This window comes from Sapajus apella, unplaced genomic scaffold (genome assembly GCF_009761245.1).
Source record: "Sapajus apella isolate SASKATOON/1434 unplaced genomic scaffold, GSC_monkey_1.0 scaffold35, whole genome shotgun sequence".
Classification (NCBI taxonomy): Eukaryota; Metazoa; Chordata; class Mammalia; order Primates; family Cebidae; genus Sapajus; species Sapajus apella.
Genome location: NW_022436975.1, coordinates 2,965,924 through 2,987,620, shown reverse-complemented (window position 1 = coordinate 2,987,620; position 21,697 = coordinate 2,965,924). Strand labels below are relative to the sequence as shown.

General features: G+C 37.4%; 1 protein-coding gene across 1 annotated transcript in view; it reads right to left on the bottom strand.

Annotated features, from left to right (window-relative positions):
• Positions 1-21,697, bottom strand: part of SNTG1 (syntrophin gamma 1) — a 384,071-nt gene that overhangs the window by 272,441 nt on the left and 89,933 nt on the right. Inside the window, exon 7 of the mRNA XM_032296050.1 lies at positions 186-288. Within this exon, the coding sequence (XP_032151941.1) occupies positions 186-288 (103 nt within the window). The remainder of the gene's footprint in view (positions 1-185; positions 289-21,697) is intronic.

Sequence of the window (21,697 nt, the reverse complement as noted above, 5' to 3'; positions counted from 1 at the left end):
AAAAAAAAAAGAAAAATAACATCTGTTCCTTTTTTATAAAGGTTAGTAGCACACTTGGTAATATAAATATATTTATAGTCAGACAAAAATCTCAACTACAAAAAGAAATCACTAATTATTGTCAAAATAATAATTATGTAACTATAATGATGTGAGCAGTTTATCCATTCTTTATTAATGCTTACATGCGCAATCTTCATTCAATGGAAGTTTGAGGAAAGCAGGTGCCCTTTTTAAAAATGACACCGTTAGATTCACTTCTTCTCCAGCATTCCGAAGAACCTGAACCTAAAAAAGAATTTTAAAAAATACAATTATGATTATGTTTATCATTTTTACATGATTCCAAAGCTTTTAAATTATTGATTGTCTCTTCCACCTTCCATTTTTCCCTAGTAATCAGAAACATTTTATAAAAGATAGAGGGAGTGAATTATTTATCATTGTAGTAAAATCCATCAATATTCACCCTTCTGTCAACATTCTGTGATCCCATTTATACATCTACATCTACATCTTCCATTCATACTTACTGAGGTCTTCCTGAGCTTATGGTTTATATTAGGCAATATGAGGGATCATGAAGTCCACAGAAAGACAGATATAATGTTCAGACCACTGTATTTGTTAGTAAATATTAATACTTGTTGAACATCTATTATGCACCAATAAATGGGGTAAGATTTGGAGCATCAGTTATGCAATATAAAATAGGCGAAGATATAGGATAAAATGATTCTAAAAGAATAAAAACTGATTCTGCTGATATTGACCAGAGTGCTAATTCAGATAAATCGAATTAACCCAATTCATTTTAATCCTCTTGCAAAAAATAAATAGGCATTACATCTTCTACTTAATTTAATATTTTCTTTTCCTTTCCATGCAAACCTGTTATTATCAATGGCATCAGTTGTTATATAATATTGAAGTCTGTTATTATCAATAACTCTCAACATTTTTTAAATTATAGAATTAGTACGTCTAGTTCTTCCAGTTAAAATAAGTCAAGTTCTCCAAAAATCATATCTAAAAAATGTAAGCAATGTAAAAAATTTAAAATTATGCAAAAATTAAAAGAAGAACAAGAAGCTGGAGATTTATTTATAGCAAACACACCTGAAAAAGATATAAATATATCTGTTATTTTAAACCATCACAGAAATAAGGAGACATGAATAATCTGTCAGAAAACAGTTAATAAACATGGAAATATATGTTGTTAAATATAGAGAAAAATTGCTCAACCTCAGATTATTAAAGACTTGGCTACTTAAAACCAATTTAGAATGACTTCTGGTCCCGACAAGATGGCACAGGTGTCCAGACGCGGTGGCTCACACCTGTAACCCCAGTACTTTGGGAGGCTGAGGGGGCGGATCACCTGAGGTTAGGAGTTTGAGACCAGCCTGGCCAACATGATGAAACTCCACCTCTACTAAAAATAAAATAAAAGGTGGTGGGCATCTGCAATCTCAGCTACTTGATAGGCTGAGGCAGGAGAATCACTTGAACCTGGGAGGCGGAGGTTGCAGTCAGCCGAGACTGTGGCATTGCACTCCAGCCTTGGGATCAAGAGCAAAAATCCATCTCAAAAACAAACAAACAAACAAACAAACAAAAACGGCACAGGCTCATCTCTCTCTACTTCTCCCCAAGAAGTGCAACTGTAAACACTGAAGAAAATGCAAGAGACAAACAAATAAGAACTCTGAAAGGCAGAAGGAGGAAGACCTGATTAGAGGTCTCAGGCCAGCACTGAACAGGGCATACCTTACCTGCTCCACTAAACAGAGGAACACCCACCAGGCCGGGCATTTTCTCAGTCCTGACATTAAAACAGAAAGCACTCTAGATAGGCTCATGCCACCTCTGGTTTGTAAAGGAGCCCCACTAATAACCAGGCAAGGCCACAAGCATCAATGAGTGATGACAATGGGAGGCCAGTTGAAGGCCGGCCCTCTCCCTGGGCCTGAGAATCCTCTGCCCCACTCAGAGGTACTGTGTGACTGGGAACACTGGCAGGAGGTCCTCCTGATAAGTGCCTGGGAGGGGGGCCACTTTGTCAAGGTCCTGAGACTACCCTCCCCTTGCCTAGGTGGTACACCATCCTAGTGGTGACGACCAGCAAAGATTGACCTGCTCCGAGTTCCCCATTATCCTGCCTCTTCCACAGCAGGAAGGAAGCCTCCATAACCAGCACTGACCTGGGAAAGCTTTTTCCATCCCTTCCAACAACAGCAGCAGGGAACAGTGGGTGCCCAGTGACATGAGATAAATGAATCAGAACAAAGCAGCACCAAATGACTCTAAAACATAGATCATAAATGGAACCATGGCCTATGAACCCATGAGCTAAACAGTAAATTTCTGTTTAAAAAAGAAATCTCAAGTAAGAGCCAGAGTCACCTAAGATAATAAGCAAAATGACCAGGATATAGTAAAAATTATATGTCATACTGAGAACCAGAAAAAATCACAAATAAGATAAATCACATATTGGAACTCTCTCACAAGGATTTTGAAGCAATTTGAACAGAAATGTTGCCATAAGAAATTACAAGTTTTTTTGATCCAAGTTAAAAATTATAAAATCTCAGCAAAGAAATAAGCTATAAGTTATAATATCCAAATAGATATTATACAAATATTTTTACAATATACATTTACCAAATTTATATTGTAAGAATTATAATAACGTAAATTTTAAAAAAATTGGGAGTAGTTTAGTAACAAAGTGGGAATGAGAAAGAATAGAATTAACAAAGATGAGGACAGAATAATAGAATTCACCCAATCTGAACAATAGAGAGTATATAGCCAAAAAAAAAAAAAAAAAATCCTCAGTAACCTGCAGGATAGTAACTAAATATATAAAATGCATATCATATATCATATGAGTCACAGAGGAGAGGAGAAAGAAGAGGAGCTGAAAGGGTATTTAAACCTATAATAACCGAAAAATTCTCAAATTGAATGACAGACATGAGCCCACAGATTTAAGAAATTTAGCCACCCTCAAAAGAATCCTGCCAAATAATTCTACACTAAGACACATCATAATTAAAATTCTACAAACTAAAGATAAAAAAGAACAAACTTTAAAACTTTTAAAATGAGCCAAATAAAAGACTTATGTAAACATTATTAAATGTTTTAACAAATCAAACAATGCAACATCATTGAAAATTAGGTAATACAACATGATCAACTGGAGTTTAATCCAGGAATACAAGGTTGGTTTAACATTAGAAAATCAATCAGTATAATTAAGCACATAAAAAACTGAGTTGAAATATCAAAAAATATTTGGCAATATTCAACATTTATATCTGTTGAGCACCTTTAACCAAAGTAATGGTAGAACAGAACTTCCTCGAACTTACAGAGAGAATCTCTGAAATTATTATTAAATTATAAAAGACTAAAGTTGAAACTGACAGAGAGAACAGAGAGAAGCTATAAAAAAACCTGCAGGTAATATCCTTTAGTCTTTTATCATTTAATATCATTATCATTTAATATCATTATTTAGCCTTATTTAATATCATTATTAAATATAAAAAAAAGTGTCTACACTATCTGCTTCTAGTCAACATTTCTATTAAGGTACTAGGCAGGGCAATATAGAGAAAAAAAAAGTAGGTATCTATATTTGAAAAGAAGGAGGAAAAGCATCTTTATCTGGAGATGACATGATGGCTAACAAAAAAGTCCGCTAGAATCTACCAATAAAATAAAAATGCTACTGGAACTAATCATAACTAATATTTTTAGCAGAGTTTCAGAAAATAAGATAAATACAAAATAATTATATTTCTTTATAAACAATCAGAATTTCTAATTTAAAAAAAACCCATTCATAAAATCACCAAAACTACAAAATATTTATGTATCAATCTAATAAAAGTAATAAAAGCCCTGGCTGGGTGCAGTGGTTTATGCCTGTAAGCCCCACACTTTGGGAGCCTGAGGGGGGCAGATCACCTGATATCTGGAGTTGGAGACTAACATGACCAACATGGAGAAATCCCATCTCTACTAAAAATACAAAATTAGCCAGGAATGGTGGTGCATGCCTATAATCCCAGCTACTCATGAAGCTGAGGCAGGAGAATCGCTTGAACCCAGGAGGCGGAAGTTGCAGTGAACCAAGATTACACCATTGCACTCCAGCCTGGGCAACAAGAGCGAAACCCTGTATCCTAAATAAATAAATAAATAAATACATACATACATACATACATACGTACATACATACATACATAAAATCCCTGTAGGCAAAACATTGTTATTAGGAATTTTTAAACATTTAAATATATATGTCACAAAACTCAATATTTATCTACCCTAATTGACATATGGGAATCCCAGCAAACTTTTCTATAAAAATTGACAAACTGTTATTAAAATTCATGTGGAAATTTGAAAAATCCAGAATAACCAAACCACCTTTGGAAAATAAAAGCAAAGCTATTAAACCAATTTTGTTTGATTTTAACAGATATAAAGAAACTATAATCATCAAGACATTGTGTTATTTAAAAAATAATAATAAATAAAATAATAATATGTGTCCAAAAATAAATGCAAACAAAAATAAACAACTATTTTTCAGCAATGTTGCAAAGGAGTAGAGAAGGTAAAATCTTTTTAGCAAATTGTGCTGGGACAATTTCAAATCCTCATTAGAAAAGATAAAGAGCTTTAATCTATACCTTACATGACACTGACACTAATACTACATCAAAGTGACTCAATTACCTGAATGCAAGTTCTAAGCTTATGAAACTTCTAGAAATAAACTTTGGAGAAAACCGTTGTGGCATTGAGGTAGGACTTTTTCTTTTGCAGTCATGATTCCAAAAGTGCAGCCCATAAAAGCACAAATTGTTAAGTTGGAAGTAATCAAAATTTAACCATTTTTTCTATGGGATATGCTTTTAAGAAAGTCACAAGCTTGGAGAAAATATTTGCAAATCTTTATCTGATAAATAATATATGCTTGGAATATATTTTAAAACACTCAAAGCTCGATAATAATACAAAAGACCCAATAAAACATAAGAAAAAAATTTAGGCAGATATATCCTTGAACTTATATTGATGGCAAATTAGTGCATGAAAATATGCTCAACATGATAGCAATTAGGGTAATGTGAATTAAAACTATAATGAGATACCACTCTAAATCTTCTGGAATGCCCAAATTAGATATGCCTCAGATGCTAAGTGTGTGTAAGGTTGTGGAGGAACTGGAAGTCTCAGAGAATAAGAATAAAATAAAGTCACAATCATTTTGGAAAATATTTATCAATTTCATAAAATTGAAACATGTATGTACTATATAATCCAGTAAATTAATTTTTATAAATTTATCCAAGAGAAATGAAAGTAAACGTCCTTACAAATACTTTTTATGAATACTCATGGCAGCCGTATTTTTAATCAGAAAATTAAGACAACTCAAATGTCCATCAAAAGGTAAATGGGTAAACAAACTGAGATATATCCCTACAATGGAATATAATATTAGAAATTTCTGATAACGTAAAATATATGAGGCAGCGGAATAAAACAGCTAAGTACTCATATTCTATAGTAAGTGTACGGTAGATAATATAATATCTAGGATTAAACCAAAAAACATTTTGGATATAGGGACATAGATTAACCTGGAAACCACCCTTCTCAGCAAACTGACACAGAGCAGAAAATCAAACACCACATGTTCTCACTCATAGGCGGGTGTTGAACAATGAGAACACATGGACACAGGGAGGGAAGCACTACACATTGGAGTCTGTTGAGGGGAAATGGGGGAGGGACAGTGGGGGCTGGGGAGTTGGGGAGAGATAGCATGGGGAGAAATGCCAGATATAGGTGATGGGGAGGAAGGCAGCAAATCACACTGCCATGTGTGTACCTATGCAATAATCTTGCATGATCTTCACATGTACCCCCAAACCTAAAATGCAATAAAAAAACAAATAAAATAAAATAAAATGTAAACCAAAAGACATAACAGTATGAAAATCAATTGGAAATAGGTATGTAAATATGGGAATGTGTAAATATGGGTATAGATACGGGAAAAATATGACATGTATAAGTTACATATGGTTGACTACAAAATAGGCAATGGGCGGTTGTTTTACTTTTAAGGCTTTACATGTGCTTCAATCTTAAAGTCCTGTTCAAGTCTAAGTGAAAAATATAAGAACATTAAACTATAATAAAATCTCACCCTAGAGAGATAATGAGTTTTTAAAATATAAGGTCACTTATGAGTATCTATATGTGTAACCATAATTTTAAGTCTTTGACAAATACATATTTCTTAATTAATGCAGGATTCTTAATCTTTTCAGGAAATAGGATTGAGATAGTATGGGTTTTTTTCCTGTTTTTCTTCTATGCTTTAAATGCATATTATATCAGCCTGATAGTGTCAGATTGGAAAATGTAGGCTCTATATCATAAATAATAATGAATGGATTCTACCTGCCAAGTCAGAAATCTGCACCAATAAATCCAGTTGTCCTTTTTACTTTCATTCACATTTTATAATTCAAATGAAATGTTGCTAATTTTAATTAGATAAAGTATTGCTACAGTTATTCTCTGTAAGTGTTGTAGGTGAGTACCCCAGAAAGAGGGTTGATAAATGGTGACAATGAATAAGAATAGAAAAGAGAAATTGAATTCAAATAGATATTTATGGATTTAATCTAATATTAAAACCACTACCAATCTAACGACTCAGTTCATGAACTGAAACTCTTAAGTTCCATTCATCTATTAAGAAGAAAAGTTCAGACAACCTTTTTTGGTTATTTGCCCTTTCCGGTTTCACCTTGGAGGCCATTCTATCTTCTGTGAGGTTCTAAGGAGAAATTTAGTTACCTGCCACTGCTCTGGGATATAAAGCCAAGAATGCTCATAGCTGAGCTTGCTTTTAATGGATAAATAGAGGGCACTGCTGCTTTATGGGGGCATATTTTAAGCACACATCAGGAAACACACACACACCACACTTCACAGACAGAAAGGGCAGGAAGATTAGCTTGTGAGGATCTTAGCTACCGGCCTCACATAATATCAGGAAATCCAGTAAGATTTTGATCTTAGGAGAGTCAGATTGATGTGTTTCTGCCCACTAGTAATAATGACGAAAAACAGCCACCTAGTGTGTTACCTTATCATTGGACTCATCCGACTTGATATAAGTAAATTCTTTCCTTAACATTCTGAATCTTGTTTGAAAAGGATCTTAAACATGACTTGGAGGGTTGATTTTGAAACATGTCCCTTTACGGATAAAATAACTCGGCTAGTCTAAAAACTATAACATGTTTTACTGTTCATTCTAAAACAGTGACTCTAGGTGGACACTAAATAAATAAATCATTTTGTATGCACTGGTTTATGAACTGAAGGAAAAATAAGAATTTGGCTTATAACAGGTATCATGGGGTGACAGCTTTAAAGCATTTCGTGCCGGGGTTAGGGTGTCCTCCTGCCCTTGTGTGTCTACTAGCACATTCAGCTTTACAGAGGAGTTTTCTGGTGGCAATGTGAGGGAACACACGACCCTTCTGTGATTTCCTGCGGACACACACATTTACAACTGCAGATCGCTCACAGGGTCATGGCAGTTGCCAGCCATGGGTAGGAGATAAGCCTTTCTTAAGAGAGAAGCATTCGACTAAGAAATGAGTCTGTAATATTCACAAGAGCTTGTACTGTTGGATTGGAAGGTAAATCAAGTGTAGTAGCCAAAATTACCTGCTGGAAAGTAGCTTATAGAGCTGCATCTAAGAAAATCTTACCACATAACTTTTGGAAGTAGTGGGTTAATCAACTATGTGAAGTCAAATATAATTTGGAATGTGGAGGAAACAACACCCCTAAAGAAAGAAAGAATGTGAGATGATTGACACACATCAGCCCTCATCTTGAGTGGCTGCAACCACAGGACACAGAACAGAGCTGAAAAAGCTAGGAACACATCCAACCAAGGATGGGGAGTTGGATTATTGTTGACATAGCAGCTCAAGGAAGGGAATGTGATGTTCCTGAGGAGGCATTGTGTGCATTCATTTGTTTTATTATGTTTCTCTGCATTTTAATTTGTAAAAGTACTTCATGAATACAGAGAAATAAAATAGGAATCTTTCAATAGGCATTTCTAGTCTAAATTTTATGTCGTTTAAAATGAAAAGTCCCAGCAGGAATGTCCATTGGTTACGTGATGAAAAAAAAGAACTATGACTAATTTAAAATTTTAGAACTCCTAAAGTTTCAGCCTAAAATAGTGTATAATTATGTTTGATTTTGATAATTGTTTATTACAATTAAGAATGTAGGTTCAGCTCTCAGCTCTAATAATAATAACAAATTTTAGTGCAACTAATAATAACATAAATCATCAACTTTCAGTATAGAAAAGGACCACTTATTTTAGTTAGACAAGAATATTGAAATATTTGATCAGCTTTTAATGTAATATTTAAGATTATGACTGAATATAAGTCCATTGTTTTCCAAGACCCAATTGAAACAAGGTTCTATGTAATAATAGTGTATAAAGTCATATCCTGAGTCAAAGTTTAATTAAAATAAAATACATTATTAGCTAGTTCACGTGGCTGTAGAAATACCATGTCAGATCTGTTGTAATTCCAAGATGATTTTCTCAATGATTCAAGCAATGTTTCCTTTTTTTTTTTTTTGAGATGGAGTCTCACTCTGTTGCCAGGCTGGAGTGCAGTGGCACTACCTCTGCTCACTGCAACCTCCACCTCCTGGGTTCAAGGAAATTCTCCTGCCTCAGCATCCCGAATAGCTGGGACTACAGTCACACACCACCACGCCCAGCTAATTTTTGTATTTTTAGTAGAGATGGGGTTTCACCATGTTGGCCATGATGGGCTCGATCTCTTGACCTCGTGATCCGCCTGCCTTGGCCTCCCAAATTGCTGGGATTACTGGCGTGAGCCACTGGGCCCGGCCCAATATTTCCTTTTTTAAAAATTGTTATGTGGTCAATTGAGTACCTCAGGATTCATTAAGCAAGTTAATTTAAATCTTGCAATTGATAAAATTGATAAAAGTTCTATTTTGAAAAAGCATCAGTAACAGAAGGATAAAGCTGAGTTTTATCTAATTCTTAAAGAAGACATGATTCCAGATGTCTCTTCAAACCATTTTATTAAGGTAAATTAAAATGAAAATTAAAAATAAAGGGAGACATAGTAGCATAAATAAAAGAAACAAGAGACCATTATTAATATGAAAATATATGCCAATACTCAATCATGAATACAGTATTAGCATACAGAATTCCACAAGTGAGAAATGAAATTGTGCTATGAGCAGTTGGTCTTTATTTCAAAACAGAAATCGTGAGTAAATATCAAGAAATTATTAACAATATAATTAATTTCATCAACAAGTTTTATGTGTGTTTATATATATATACATATGTGTGTGTGTATAGATATGTATATATGTTTACATATTTCTCCCTTCAATTAAAGATTCTGAATGAATGTTTGGTCAAATTGAGCAGCAATTCCTGATGAAAACTCTAAGAAAAGTGGGAATAAAAAAAAATTCCCTGGCATATCTCCCCCACCCCCCAACTTAGGGCTCTCATTTTTTTATTTGCCTATATTTGCTGGAACTCATAAAATGTTGTTGAAAAATAATGGAGATAATAGTCGTCTTTATCTGGTACCCGACTTTAATTGACATGGTTTTATTTTTTTTCCAGCAATTCCTAGTTGCCTTTATTTATAAAAAGTATATTAAATGATCTCAACATATACAAGTAAAAAATATTACCTATATAAATAGAATATTCCCATATACAAAATCTTTTAAAAATTATATATGTATATACAGTGTTGCCATAGAAGCTGTATCTTAGATCTTAAACTCTATAATTTGTACAGTAGACTTATAAAAATATAGTTACTTCTCAAATGTTTAATCAATACAGGTCAAGTCAAAGTGCTAAATCGTAAAGTGTATTAGGAGGGTGCCGAAAATATAGAAGTCTCCTGCATTTAATACACGAATTGAAGGTTTGCCCATTGTTTTGAATTTCCAAACGTACTCCTAAAAAGAACCTAAACACAGTGTTGGAAACGTTAGAAAAGTCTCAGGAAAGTCTCCACAACTTTCATCTTAGTTTCCTACATGGTTTGAAGTCAGCCTTTCAAAAGCTCTTCAAAAGTCCATTCAGGAATGCCTCAGGCGTTCGTTCGTTTTTGCTTGGATGAGCTTGTTCCTCCTGAGAGCATCATCTAAAGCATGACGTGCGTAGCAGGTGCCAGAGCTTTAAAAATTAAAACACCTTGGAATCGGTTGTACCAGCCTGCTCCATTATCCCGGTTTGTTTCCTCGTACTCCACTGTCATTTTTTTTTTTTTCACTTTTCACTTTATTTTATTTTTCCTTATTTGTTTTTATTTATTTATTTATTTTTCTGTCTTTTTTTATTGCATTTTAGGTTTTGGGGTACATGTGAAGAACATGCAAGATTGTTGCATAGGAACACACGTGGCAGTGTGATTTGCTGCCTTCCTCCCCTCACCTGTACCTGGCGTTTCACTGTCTGAAGCGTTCCGGGTCCCGGCACCGCAGGTGCGGCGCGGGCGGCTCCAGCGGCGCTGCGTGTCCCTGGAAGCCCAGCCGCGTCCTCCCGCGGGGCCGCCCTCGCCCCGGGCGCGCCTGCCCCGATGCGCACCGGAGCCAGGAGGCTGCTGACCGCGGGCTGGCTGCCGTCAGGAAGAACACTGCTGTTGCCCGCGGCTGGCGCCCTCGCTGGGGGTTTCCGTCGTCTTCTGCGTAGTCTCGGATGGCCTCACCGCCTGAACGTTGGAACAGCGGTGTCCCCTTCGTATCCGTCAAAAACGCGCTCGTGTTTGTCTCGGCCATTTTCTTTCCCGCGCTTGAAGCTTTCCGGTAATAAAGTGCACACTTAACCGCGAACTCCCAGAGGCCATGAGTGCGTCCTTCCATCTAAGGCACCTCCACCTGGTGCTGTCAGGCGGTTTTGTCCCGAGTGGTTCAAAACACAGCTACAGGCCGACCAGGTGCGTCTCCGGGTCACGTGTAAACTTGGCGCGCTTCGGATCCGAGGTTCCCGGCAGAACTCGTGGTGGCTGCGTCCCCAGCAGGGCAGGACGGGCCCGGGCCGAGGACATCGGCGGCGTCACGCCCCTGCAGTCCCGTCTGTGAGGTCGCAGTCTGCGTCGGGGGTGTCCAATCCGGTCTTCTCCTGTCTCCCGATGATGCAGAGCTTTCCTGAGCAGTGCAGACATGATGGATGGGCTTGGGCTCCAGCTCCAACACTGTCTTGAAATCCGTTGATTATAGATGATTATATATGAAATTCAGTGATTATACGTTATACCCTACCACTCCATCTGTAGTGCCACAGGTACCGGCCACGTGGAAGGGGACCAGGCCAGGCAGAGCAGGAGCGCCCGAGCGAAGGCGGTCTCGGGACGCGGGACCCAGGCCCGGGCTGGAGCCACGGGGTCCGCGAGCCGGGTCCAGGTGCAGTGGATAGAGGCTGGGGAGGACCTGCTGCAGGCACCCTGGGTCGGTGGAGGGAGCTGGTGCCCGCGACCCCCAAGGCTCGGCTGTCCGGGGCGCCCGCCCGCCCCAGCAGTTCCTCCAATGTGGATTTACGGTTTTAACCTTGAGGATAATTTTTGTTGCTTTCAAAAATGGACTTTATTATATGTATTTTAATAATAACTATTTAATGAAAACTTTTTATAGGCCGAGTGTCATGCTGGGCTCTTGGAATCCGTCTGTCGATAACATGGCTTGCTGTCATAGCGGTCGTTGTCCAGGGCACATTGCGACGGGAACAGATGGTGGAAGATAGACATTAGGTGAGCACGTGGTAGACAGTATCCAAGGACAGAGGGAGAGTTTGAGAGGGCTTATAGGGAAAAAAAAAAAAAAAAAAAAAAAAAAAAAGCAGGCAGACCAGGCAAGCATGAACACAGCCATGTGGAGTTATTTTAAATAGATCAGTGAAGGTGGGATCCATTGATAGGATTCCCAGCCAAATAGTAGAAGGAGGTAAGCATGTTTGCCATACAGAGATTTAAATAAAGGGCATGCCCGGCTTTTTGGAAGTGTTGAAAGCTAAGTGACTTGCTCAAACTTTGAACCTAATATATGGCAGACTGACAGGTAAAACTACATGTAAACATGAGTTCTCCATTTTTTTCCACTATGCCACTTCCTAAAATGTCAGTGGCAAATCTTGCATAATTTCTTTAAAAACATATTTTACTCTCATAGCAATTTCAGTAGGATCACCTAACAACTTCCTCATGCATCTTTATCTATGGAGCCCAGCTGCACAGCACCCCTTCACAGCCCTAGTTCAGAGGAAAAGGAAGACTGCCTAGTTACAGAAAACAAGATAGAAGGGGCTAAGTAGCTCCTTTCCATATTGATAAGGCTCCATTTGTTTAAGTTATTAAGTTGTGTATATTTTCTTTTAAGATCAAGAAGCATAGGGTTTAAATTAACTCAGCAAACGTATATCAAATGTCTATCACATTCCAAACACCATATGAAGTAACACAGAATATGCAATGAGAAATGAGGTTGATAAAACCCTTTAGTTCTAGAGACTTCTAAACTGGTGGGAAGACAAATGTTTGCAATCAATTAAAAGGAAAAAAAAAAAGGCATAAGAAAAGTTTTTAAAAGTACATAGCATTCTGTTAAAAACGCCGGCCCAAATCCAGTCCGCATTAAAGGAGTCACAGTGTTTTTTTTAGCCTCTCTGCTAATAATACTGACATCATTGAAGTACGGCACAGTTGTCTCATTGCTTAGTGTGATACAACAAACCAGGAATCCACCAAAGCCTGGGCAGCCCTGCACACACAACATGAAGGTCCCAGCAGTTTTTCCACAAGTTCATACAGTGCCCACTAGGTCGAACCTCAGAGAGTACCAGTGACTTCCTCAAATGAGCAAAGTTTCATTATCATATCAGATGTTTACTGAGGTCCAAAATACTTAAATCAGATCCATTCTGGAAGTCTCTCCACCTTCCTTCAATGAAAGAAAGGAGATTTACAAAATGCAATCATTGCATATGAAATGAAGTATACTCAGTTCAAATCTTGGAAATGGGGAGAAAAAATATATGTTTTACACTGAAAGGTTGTAGCATATTTCTTATACATAGATATAATATAGTTGAAGCAGGATATTGAGGTAGAGAACATCTCTATATCAAGAAAATCCAGGCTGGGTATGGTGTCTCATGCCTATAATCCCAGCACTTTGAGAGGCCAAGGCAAGCGGATCACCGCAGGTCAGGAGTTTGAGGCCAGCCTGAGCAACTTTGAGAAACCCCGTCTCTACAAAACACAAAAAATTAGCCAGGAGTGGTGGCGAATGCCTGTCGCTTGAACCTGGAAGGCAGAGGTTGCAGTGAGATGAGATTGTGCCATTGCACTCCAGCCTGGGCAACAAGAGTGAAATTCCATCTTGAAAGAAGGAAGGGGAGGGGAGGGGAGGGGAGGGAAGGGAGGGGGGGGGGGGGGGAGGGGAGGGGAAGGAAGGGAAGGAAGTTGATCTTTGCCTACTTATGGTCATCATCATTTTCTGTTTCCTTAAGCTACACTTTTCCTTCTACTCTCTCCCACACTCTGCTTTTCCTGTTATACTTGGGAAAAATAACCCCAAATCTACACACGGTACAATTCTATCTGCTTCCAGAATGAAGGATTTAGAGAATAGCCTAGATCTCAAATCTCCAAAAAAGAAAATCAAATAATTACTAAGAGGAGGAAAGGAAGGGAAGTGGGTGGAAAGGAGAGGAAAGGAGAGGAGAGGAGAGGGGAGGGGAGGGGAGGGGAGGGGAGGGGAGGCGAGGAGGGACAAAGGAAGGAAATTCAGAATGTTGGTATAAAGCTTCATATTTGATATAACCATATTAGATGGAAATAACTTATACATATATTTACTCTAAATTCATAATAGCAAAACCATAGTTATGTAAATGTTTAGCTTGAAAAGTGTGTATCATATTTAAGTAAAATTTGTGAAAAAAAGAGAGAAATCATAACACTTATCCTTATTTTAACAGAATTTTGTATAGGTTATTTCAAGCATAATGAATTATCAAGATCTGAAAAACAAAGTTAAACCCTACCACACCCACGTTAGATTTGCTGCTGCAGAATGCAATTGCTGAATATTTGTTTATGCACATTGTCACAAAATGTTTGCACAACATGGAACTAAGAAGTCAGTATTGTAGAACTGCTTACACTGTTCCCTGCCATATACTGTCATTTCAGTTCATTGTGTGAGTCACTGAAACATGCTATTCTGAATTTTAAATGCCATCCCCTGTGAGACACACTGAGTACAGTATGAATACCCTGATCCCATTAGCAGCATTGCTGGGGCCACCACGAGTGGGCTGTGCTAACACTTTCGTGGTGACTGAAGCCTGTGTAGGGAGAAACATAGCCGAACCACCATGGGAAAGCAGTGGTTTCTTCAGGCACCCAGTAATTTTAAACACTTAAAAATAGATGTCTATATCCCAAAAATAATGTATTAAATGAGTAGGGAGAAAACTGTCTGCCTTATATGTGGCTAAATACATTTAAAAAAAAATAGATTCATTCTGTCACCTCATGACTGCTTTAAATTTCAGCCTTCAGAGAAGTCTGCTATGCACAAAAACGTCAGTCATAGGATAATTGTAAAAACCTCTAAGATATTTACCAAATTGTACAAGATGCATGCACTTTATGAGATTGTTCAATATTTAATATATACTTGGAAGTAATTTACGACCCCATCTTACTTGTATGAAAATTAGTGTGAATGTCCAAAAATAACCCTTAAAAATTATAATATTGTCACCTTTCTTTTTATCTAAGGCTTTTGTCTAGTCTACTGTTCTACTTCAAGTCTTGCTTCTTTTCCAAGAGAGTCCCAAAGGACATTCCCATCACCTGGTACCTGAATGATAAGAAAAATAAATAAATAAACACTTTTGGGAAATTTCTTGTGTCCATGCTCTGGGCTTCAGGCTCAGATGTCACCATCATACCAACTCTCCTCCAAACTAAATGCATTGTTATCTCAATGCAAAGAAACCTCCATGCAAGAACACAGAACAATGGCAACATATTGGGCATACTTCAGTGCCAATGTATTAACCCCTCATGTTTCATAATTGCATTTTCAGAGGCCACTAGCCTAGAAGTATTGCATCTATGTGGTCTCAGGAATGGTGTAGAAACAGGGAATTCAAACTCTGTCTCTTTACTCTCTAAATGAATTGAAGTAAATGATTGCTCATTTTATAATCTGTAGGCTATTTACTTCAGATCTAATGTTGAAATGGGTTATGTTCCCTTAGAGGTTTTAGAGGAATGAGTGCTCATTGGGAGTGTGTGAACACATAATGAGAGTGTGAGAACTCACAAATAATACTTTCAAGTGAGACAGTGTTACAAAAACTACTGAGGCTAATTCTCACAAACATTTCCTTTGCAAAGCAGGTGGTAAGTAGGCGGGGATGGGGAAGCTGGGCTCCCTGCCGATGTGGAGGATTAGAAAGGAAGCCCCATATGCCTTTGAATTCTCATCATTCTCGCCCTACCTGCCTCAGTTATATTTGGAGTCTGGGGTAAGATAAGAGTTCACGTTCCTTAGTAAGAAGAGGAGGATAAAGAGCAGCTTTTACTTCCATATCTACTATTGTTGTGGTCTCCATGGCAACCTGGGGCAGCAGAGACTCCAGACAGACCTAGTTCACAACTACAACTTAGTGGGAGGAAAGAGGGGGCATGAGAGAGACATCTTGACAGATTGAATGGGGCAGCAATTTGTCAGATCACTGGACTGGGAAATGGCTACAGATCTGCTGATTCTGTTCCTATGTTAGTTTCACAAACTGGGGACTGAATAAATAGGCCCATAACATGTTGCACACAGGGCTGAAAATCCAAGACCAGAACTGTTTCTATTCACTGCTGAAATTGACTGTCTCACATCCATGACTCTGCAGATATCACGAAACTGCTTAGTAACAACAACAACAACAAAATTACACATTAAGGGAAGCCATTAAGAGCAAGAAAGCATGGGCTCTTTTTGATATTGATCAGTGAAAGAGATAGAAAAGGATTTCATAGATATTTTACACACCAATCACCAAAACATTCCTTGATGTAAGTAGAAGTACATAACGTTATTCCAATCATTGATGAGGAAAAAAATCTGAAATCAGTATCATTTCTTTCATGACGTCTAGAGTAATGTAGTATCCAAAGTTCAGTCCTCTTGTCCTTAATATGCACTCAGTGCTTTTCTTAACATAAAACAGTTAAGTTTCTAAATTTCATTTGCTGTGGTCGTAAATATTTATCACTCACTAAGCATAAAAATGTCACATTCCTTGAAAATATAGAGCATAATTATAGGGAGATAGTATAAAAATGCCAAAATAAACCAAATGTTACACATTGTCCACTGTAGAATCTAATACTTTATACTGTATGGTTTTATTTTTATTTTTTGAGATGGAGTTTCACTCTTGTTGCCCAAGCTGGAGTGCAGTGGTGTGATCTCAGCTCACTGTAACCTCCACCTCCTGGGTTCAAGCGAATCTCCTGCCTCAGCCTCCTGAGTAGCTAGGATGACAGGCGTCTCCCACCACAGCTGGCTAATTTTTGTATTTTTAGTAGAGACAGGATTTCACCACGTTGGCCAGGATGGTCTTGATCTCCTGACCTCATAATCCACCGGCCTTGGCCTCCCAAAGTGCTGGGATTACAGGCGTGAGCCACCACACCTGACCTGTACTGGATGTTTATCAGGTGTGCCTTCAAATTATTACTGCCTTGTTTTGTGGGCGTTGCCACCTTAAATAAGAAACTTTATGGGTAGAAACAGACTTTCAGTAATGATTTTTATATACAAGAGGATACTATGTGTACATTGAATATTCAATGCTTGTTTTTAATGAAAATAATGTGGTTTAGTTTTGAGCCTTCTATTTGAGTTACAACCCAATAAAAACAACTGTTCATTCTCTCATTTTTACAAACTGTAATTCTTTCAATGAAATATTTAATATTGTTAAATATAGGCTGATTTCTGTCATGAAAGTCAAAATATTTATCTAGTTTATTATTAAATCTTGAAATATATTTTATATCTGATCATCTAAATATAATTTGGTAAAGAATATAAAACCTTCTTCCACCAAACCTTCAACATTGGGCCACTGTGAAAGAAACACTTTAGAGATTACTAATGTGCCGTGGACTTTTTTATGTTATTAACATTTTCATGCCAAAAGACGATACCTCATCTAATTATTTTAGCACTAAACAGCAGTTTGTTTCCATTTAGTTCCTTGGATTGTGTGATGCTACATGTCAGGAGCTTGTTAATTAGCCTGAGCAGCTCTCCAGCTAAACAGTAAATAAATTTAAATAAACCAAGCATTATAGCTCCAACCATTGCAGTGAACTAAGACATCGTTCTCCCTCCGTATTTTTGAGATATCTCGAGTCATCGAAGGCCAATGTCCCATTCCTTCCAAAAGAGACGACACACCCCTGATTATAGTTTGGTCCTCACATTAAATTTGTTCCTGTTGGGCAAATCTCAAGGAAGAAAAAGATGATGACCATATCCATCACTAATTTTAAGCTCCACAATCAGAGCGAATTAAAATTCACGTCGGGGGAGTGCAGGAAGAGAAGACAGGTGGGAGGAGAGTGACTTCCTAAAGATTGTAACAGCAAAGGGTTTAGGATGTTAGGTCTTATGAGGTAAAACTTCTTTTCAAAATTTTAAGTATTATATTTCAAGATGTTGACATGTAATTTTACCCAGAGGTACTCTAGCCTCAGTTAGACAAGGTCTTACCCTTTTGTAGTCCTCCTCAGTTGATAATGGATCTATTTTTGTACCTTTCCTTATCCAATGTATTATCGTAATCAACTAACTTTACCGAACCTCTACAAGAAGAAATACAACAGCATTCATTAAGAGCTCAGGAAAACGTGAAATATTGACAAACATTTGTAATTGTCAGGATAGAAAACAATTCAGGCTTTTCAAATGGTATCTTAACATGAGATGTCTTGGAAAACCTCAACAGGGGAAGGTGAGGCAACATGTAACAGTAGAAACCTGCCACTACCGACATGGGGAACAGCTGAGGAAGAGGATGGTACAGGGCCCCAGGGTCTACCAGTGCTAGACCAAAGGCTAGACTCTACAGTGAGTGCAGAGGAAGGGCTCTCAGACGAGAGTTAGAATGAAGGCGGGATGGACGGGTCTCAGGCCCCGTGAAATCAAATTCTATATAGGCGAGGAGCTAAGTGAGGAATCAAAGGCATTAACAAGGTGAAGGAAAGAAGCTGACGATGTTCCCTAATGGGGAAGCAGGCAAAAGATAGGCCCTAAGAAATTCATTTCAAATCCTGTAGGAAAGAAAGCATTTTTCTGTTAACACACTACACATCACAGATTTGGAACACTTAAAAACAGTCAGACACTTGGCATCCGATGAGATTTGAATTCTTGGCAGAAAGCTGGATAATTATAAGAGTCTCTCAATGCCCAAGCTCTATCACATCCTTGAAGAAAAAAAAAAAAGTCGAGTGTTTTAATTCCCATTATATTCTCAAAAGAAAGATTATTATCACAGAATCATCCCCAAACAACTCTCTTCAAATGGCATGTACTTGTTAAAATTTGGGCTTGGGAGCTAGATTTTATTAGTTTTAATTCTATTTTCATATTTTGCCAGCTGTATAACCCTGAGCAATTGATTTAATCTCTCCACAGTATCTTTCGCATCTGTGAAATAATAGTAATAATCATATCTACCTAGCAGTTTTATGAAGATTATGTGTTTTTCTACTTGAAGAGGAGCTTGGAAGTTTGTATTTACTTAATAAATGTTACCTTTTTTACTAGAAAAAGGATTAGATTAATTAAAATAAGAGGAAATTCACATAAAATACTTTATTATGGGATGTCTATGTATTCCTATAAGAGAAATATTTTATTCAACAAAATTATTCAATAAATATATGGAACTCCAATGAAATAGACTTAACAATATCTGACCATAGGTACCCACTTGCTTTCTCATTTCAAAGACCATAAGACAAACTCCAGAGCATAGTCAACATTTAAATAACATAGCTAATTGGAATAAGATGAATTCCTAAGTAAAATAAAGATAGTTTAAGCCACACATGCATACTACTTTACTCAGAGAAAGAGAAAGAAAGCAAATATGAAAATATATGTTCAATGTCCCATGGATATAGATTACAATTTGTAGCAAAAGAGAGGAGTTATCTCAGAAATGCTAGAATTGAAAAACGAAAAGTGGTGATTAGGAAGTGGTTTCAGTGGTTAGCAGAGTGAAAAGATTGGTAATAAACCGGGAATCTTGGGAACTAGGAGGAGCTTTAATTTCAGCTTGTCAAATTGTATTGCTTAGTCAAAAATCTACATCAGGGAAGATGCATAAGTAGATATGTATAAATCAAAAAACCTGTCATTAAAAATGACACCAGATTAATTCTAAAGCATCAAGCATAGAAATATATTAGGGATGACTTAAAGTCCAAATAATTTTTAAAGGGAAGTTTTCAAAATAGGTTGAAATCCAAATTGTGTTGATCCACCTTTGATGTCATGGTTTTAATCCCATGTGTATAACCATAGGTAAACCAAAGGCTGCTTGCTGTCTGGCACTTTCCTTCCTGAGCCTGGAAGAAGGGCTGTTATGCCAGGTGAATATAAAAGTGGTGAGGATTATTTGAAAATAGTAAGGAAAGAAGGAAGCGAAATCTACAGGAGAGGAGGAGAGCTATTTCTGAAATTAATAGGGCATCTAGATTACATTGGAGAGGATGTTTTAGTATTTCATTCATTGTACTTATATATTTATTGATCATTAACATATGTCAATACACAACACTCTGAAAAAAAAAAAAAAGAGAGAGAGAAATCACTCTCACTCCCAAAGAGCTGATATTTCAGACAGGAGAGAGAGAAAAATAAACAAAAGTAAACAAAAAAGGAAAATCATTGTAAATACAAATTTATTGTTTGTAAAAATAGAATGGTTGTATTAAAATAGTTTTAGATATACAGAAAGTATAAAAGATAGCACAGAGAGTGCCTATGTACCCCACAACCAGTTTCCTATATTCTTTACTACGGTACACTTGCCACAGTTAATACATTGGAATCCATGCATTCTTTTTTTTAAAGACGGGGTTTCACCATGTTGGTCAGGCTGGTCTTGAACTCCCAACCTCAGGTGATCCGCCCGCCTTGGCCTCCAAAGTGCTTGGATTACAGGTGTGAGCCACCACACCCGGCCATGCATTCTTACTAACCAAGGTCCATAGTTCATTCAGATTTCCTTGGTTTTTCCCCAATGTCTTTTTTCCAGTTCCAGGCTCTCATCCAGGATATCATATTACATTTACTTGTTCTGTCTATTTAGGCTCCTCTTGGCTTTGACAATTTCTCCAGATTTTCTTGAAGACCTTAACAGTTTGAGATGGACTGGTCAGCTATTTTGTAGTATATTCCTGAATTAGGATTTTTTCCTGATTTTTTTTCTCTCATAATTATGCTAGGTTTATGAGATTTGGGGAAGGAGACCACAGAAGTAAAGTGTCATTTTCCTCATATCATATCAAGTGTACGTGCTATCAATAGGACTCTCATTGTGGATATTTCCCTTGATAAAATGGCTGAGGTGGTGTTGTCAGGTTTCTATATGCTAAATTTTCTCTCTCCACCCCTCCTTTTCATACTGCATTCTTCAGGAGGAAGTCGCTATGTACAGCCCATAGTTAAGAAGTGGCAAGTTACACTTCACCTCCATGGGCACAGCCTATCTACATGAATTACTTGAAATTGTTCTGTACAGATTTTTCTATTCTTCCCCAATTTAATTATTCAATCATTTATGTCACTGGAGACTCATTGATATGTATTTTATATAATGAATTAAAATCCATTATTACCTGATTTATTTTGTTGTTTGGTTGGTTTCAGTTTTGGCCACCGGGGGCTCTTTCACTTGGTTCCTTTGCCCCTTTGACATGTCCTATCAATACTGTGTGTGTGTGTGTGTGTGTGTGTGTGTGTGTGTGTGTGTGTGTGTGTTTGTGTGTGTGTGTGTGTGTGAGAGAGAGAGAGAGAGAGAGAGAGAGAGAGGGAGAGAGAGTGAGAGACTACAAAATAACCCAGCCTCATTTTATGTATGCCCTGCCACAGCCCTTGAATCATCCATTTCTCTTTATCAGAGAACAGTATTAGACACCAAGACCTAGGTACTAGGTGTGTTCATTTCCACTTGAGTGGCAGTACCTTCTAAACCCTCCAGCTGGCAGGGCAAGAAAAATCTAGTAGGTTTATAAATCTGATTATTTACATAACTGCATAAACGTTTCAACGTGCAATCACCTATATCTAAATTAGGCAAAACCGGATGATTTTTTTGAAATCCTTCTATTCAGAAAACGTTTTAGTTACCCTGTTTTTACCAGGCATTACTCTGGGAACACCAATTATGGTGTAAAAGATAGCATTATTGTCACCATTGCCTCTAGGTTTAACTCGG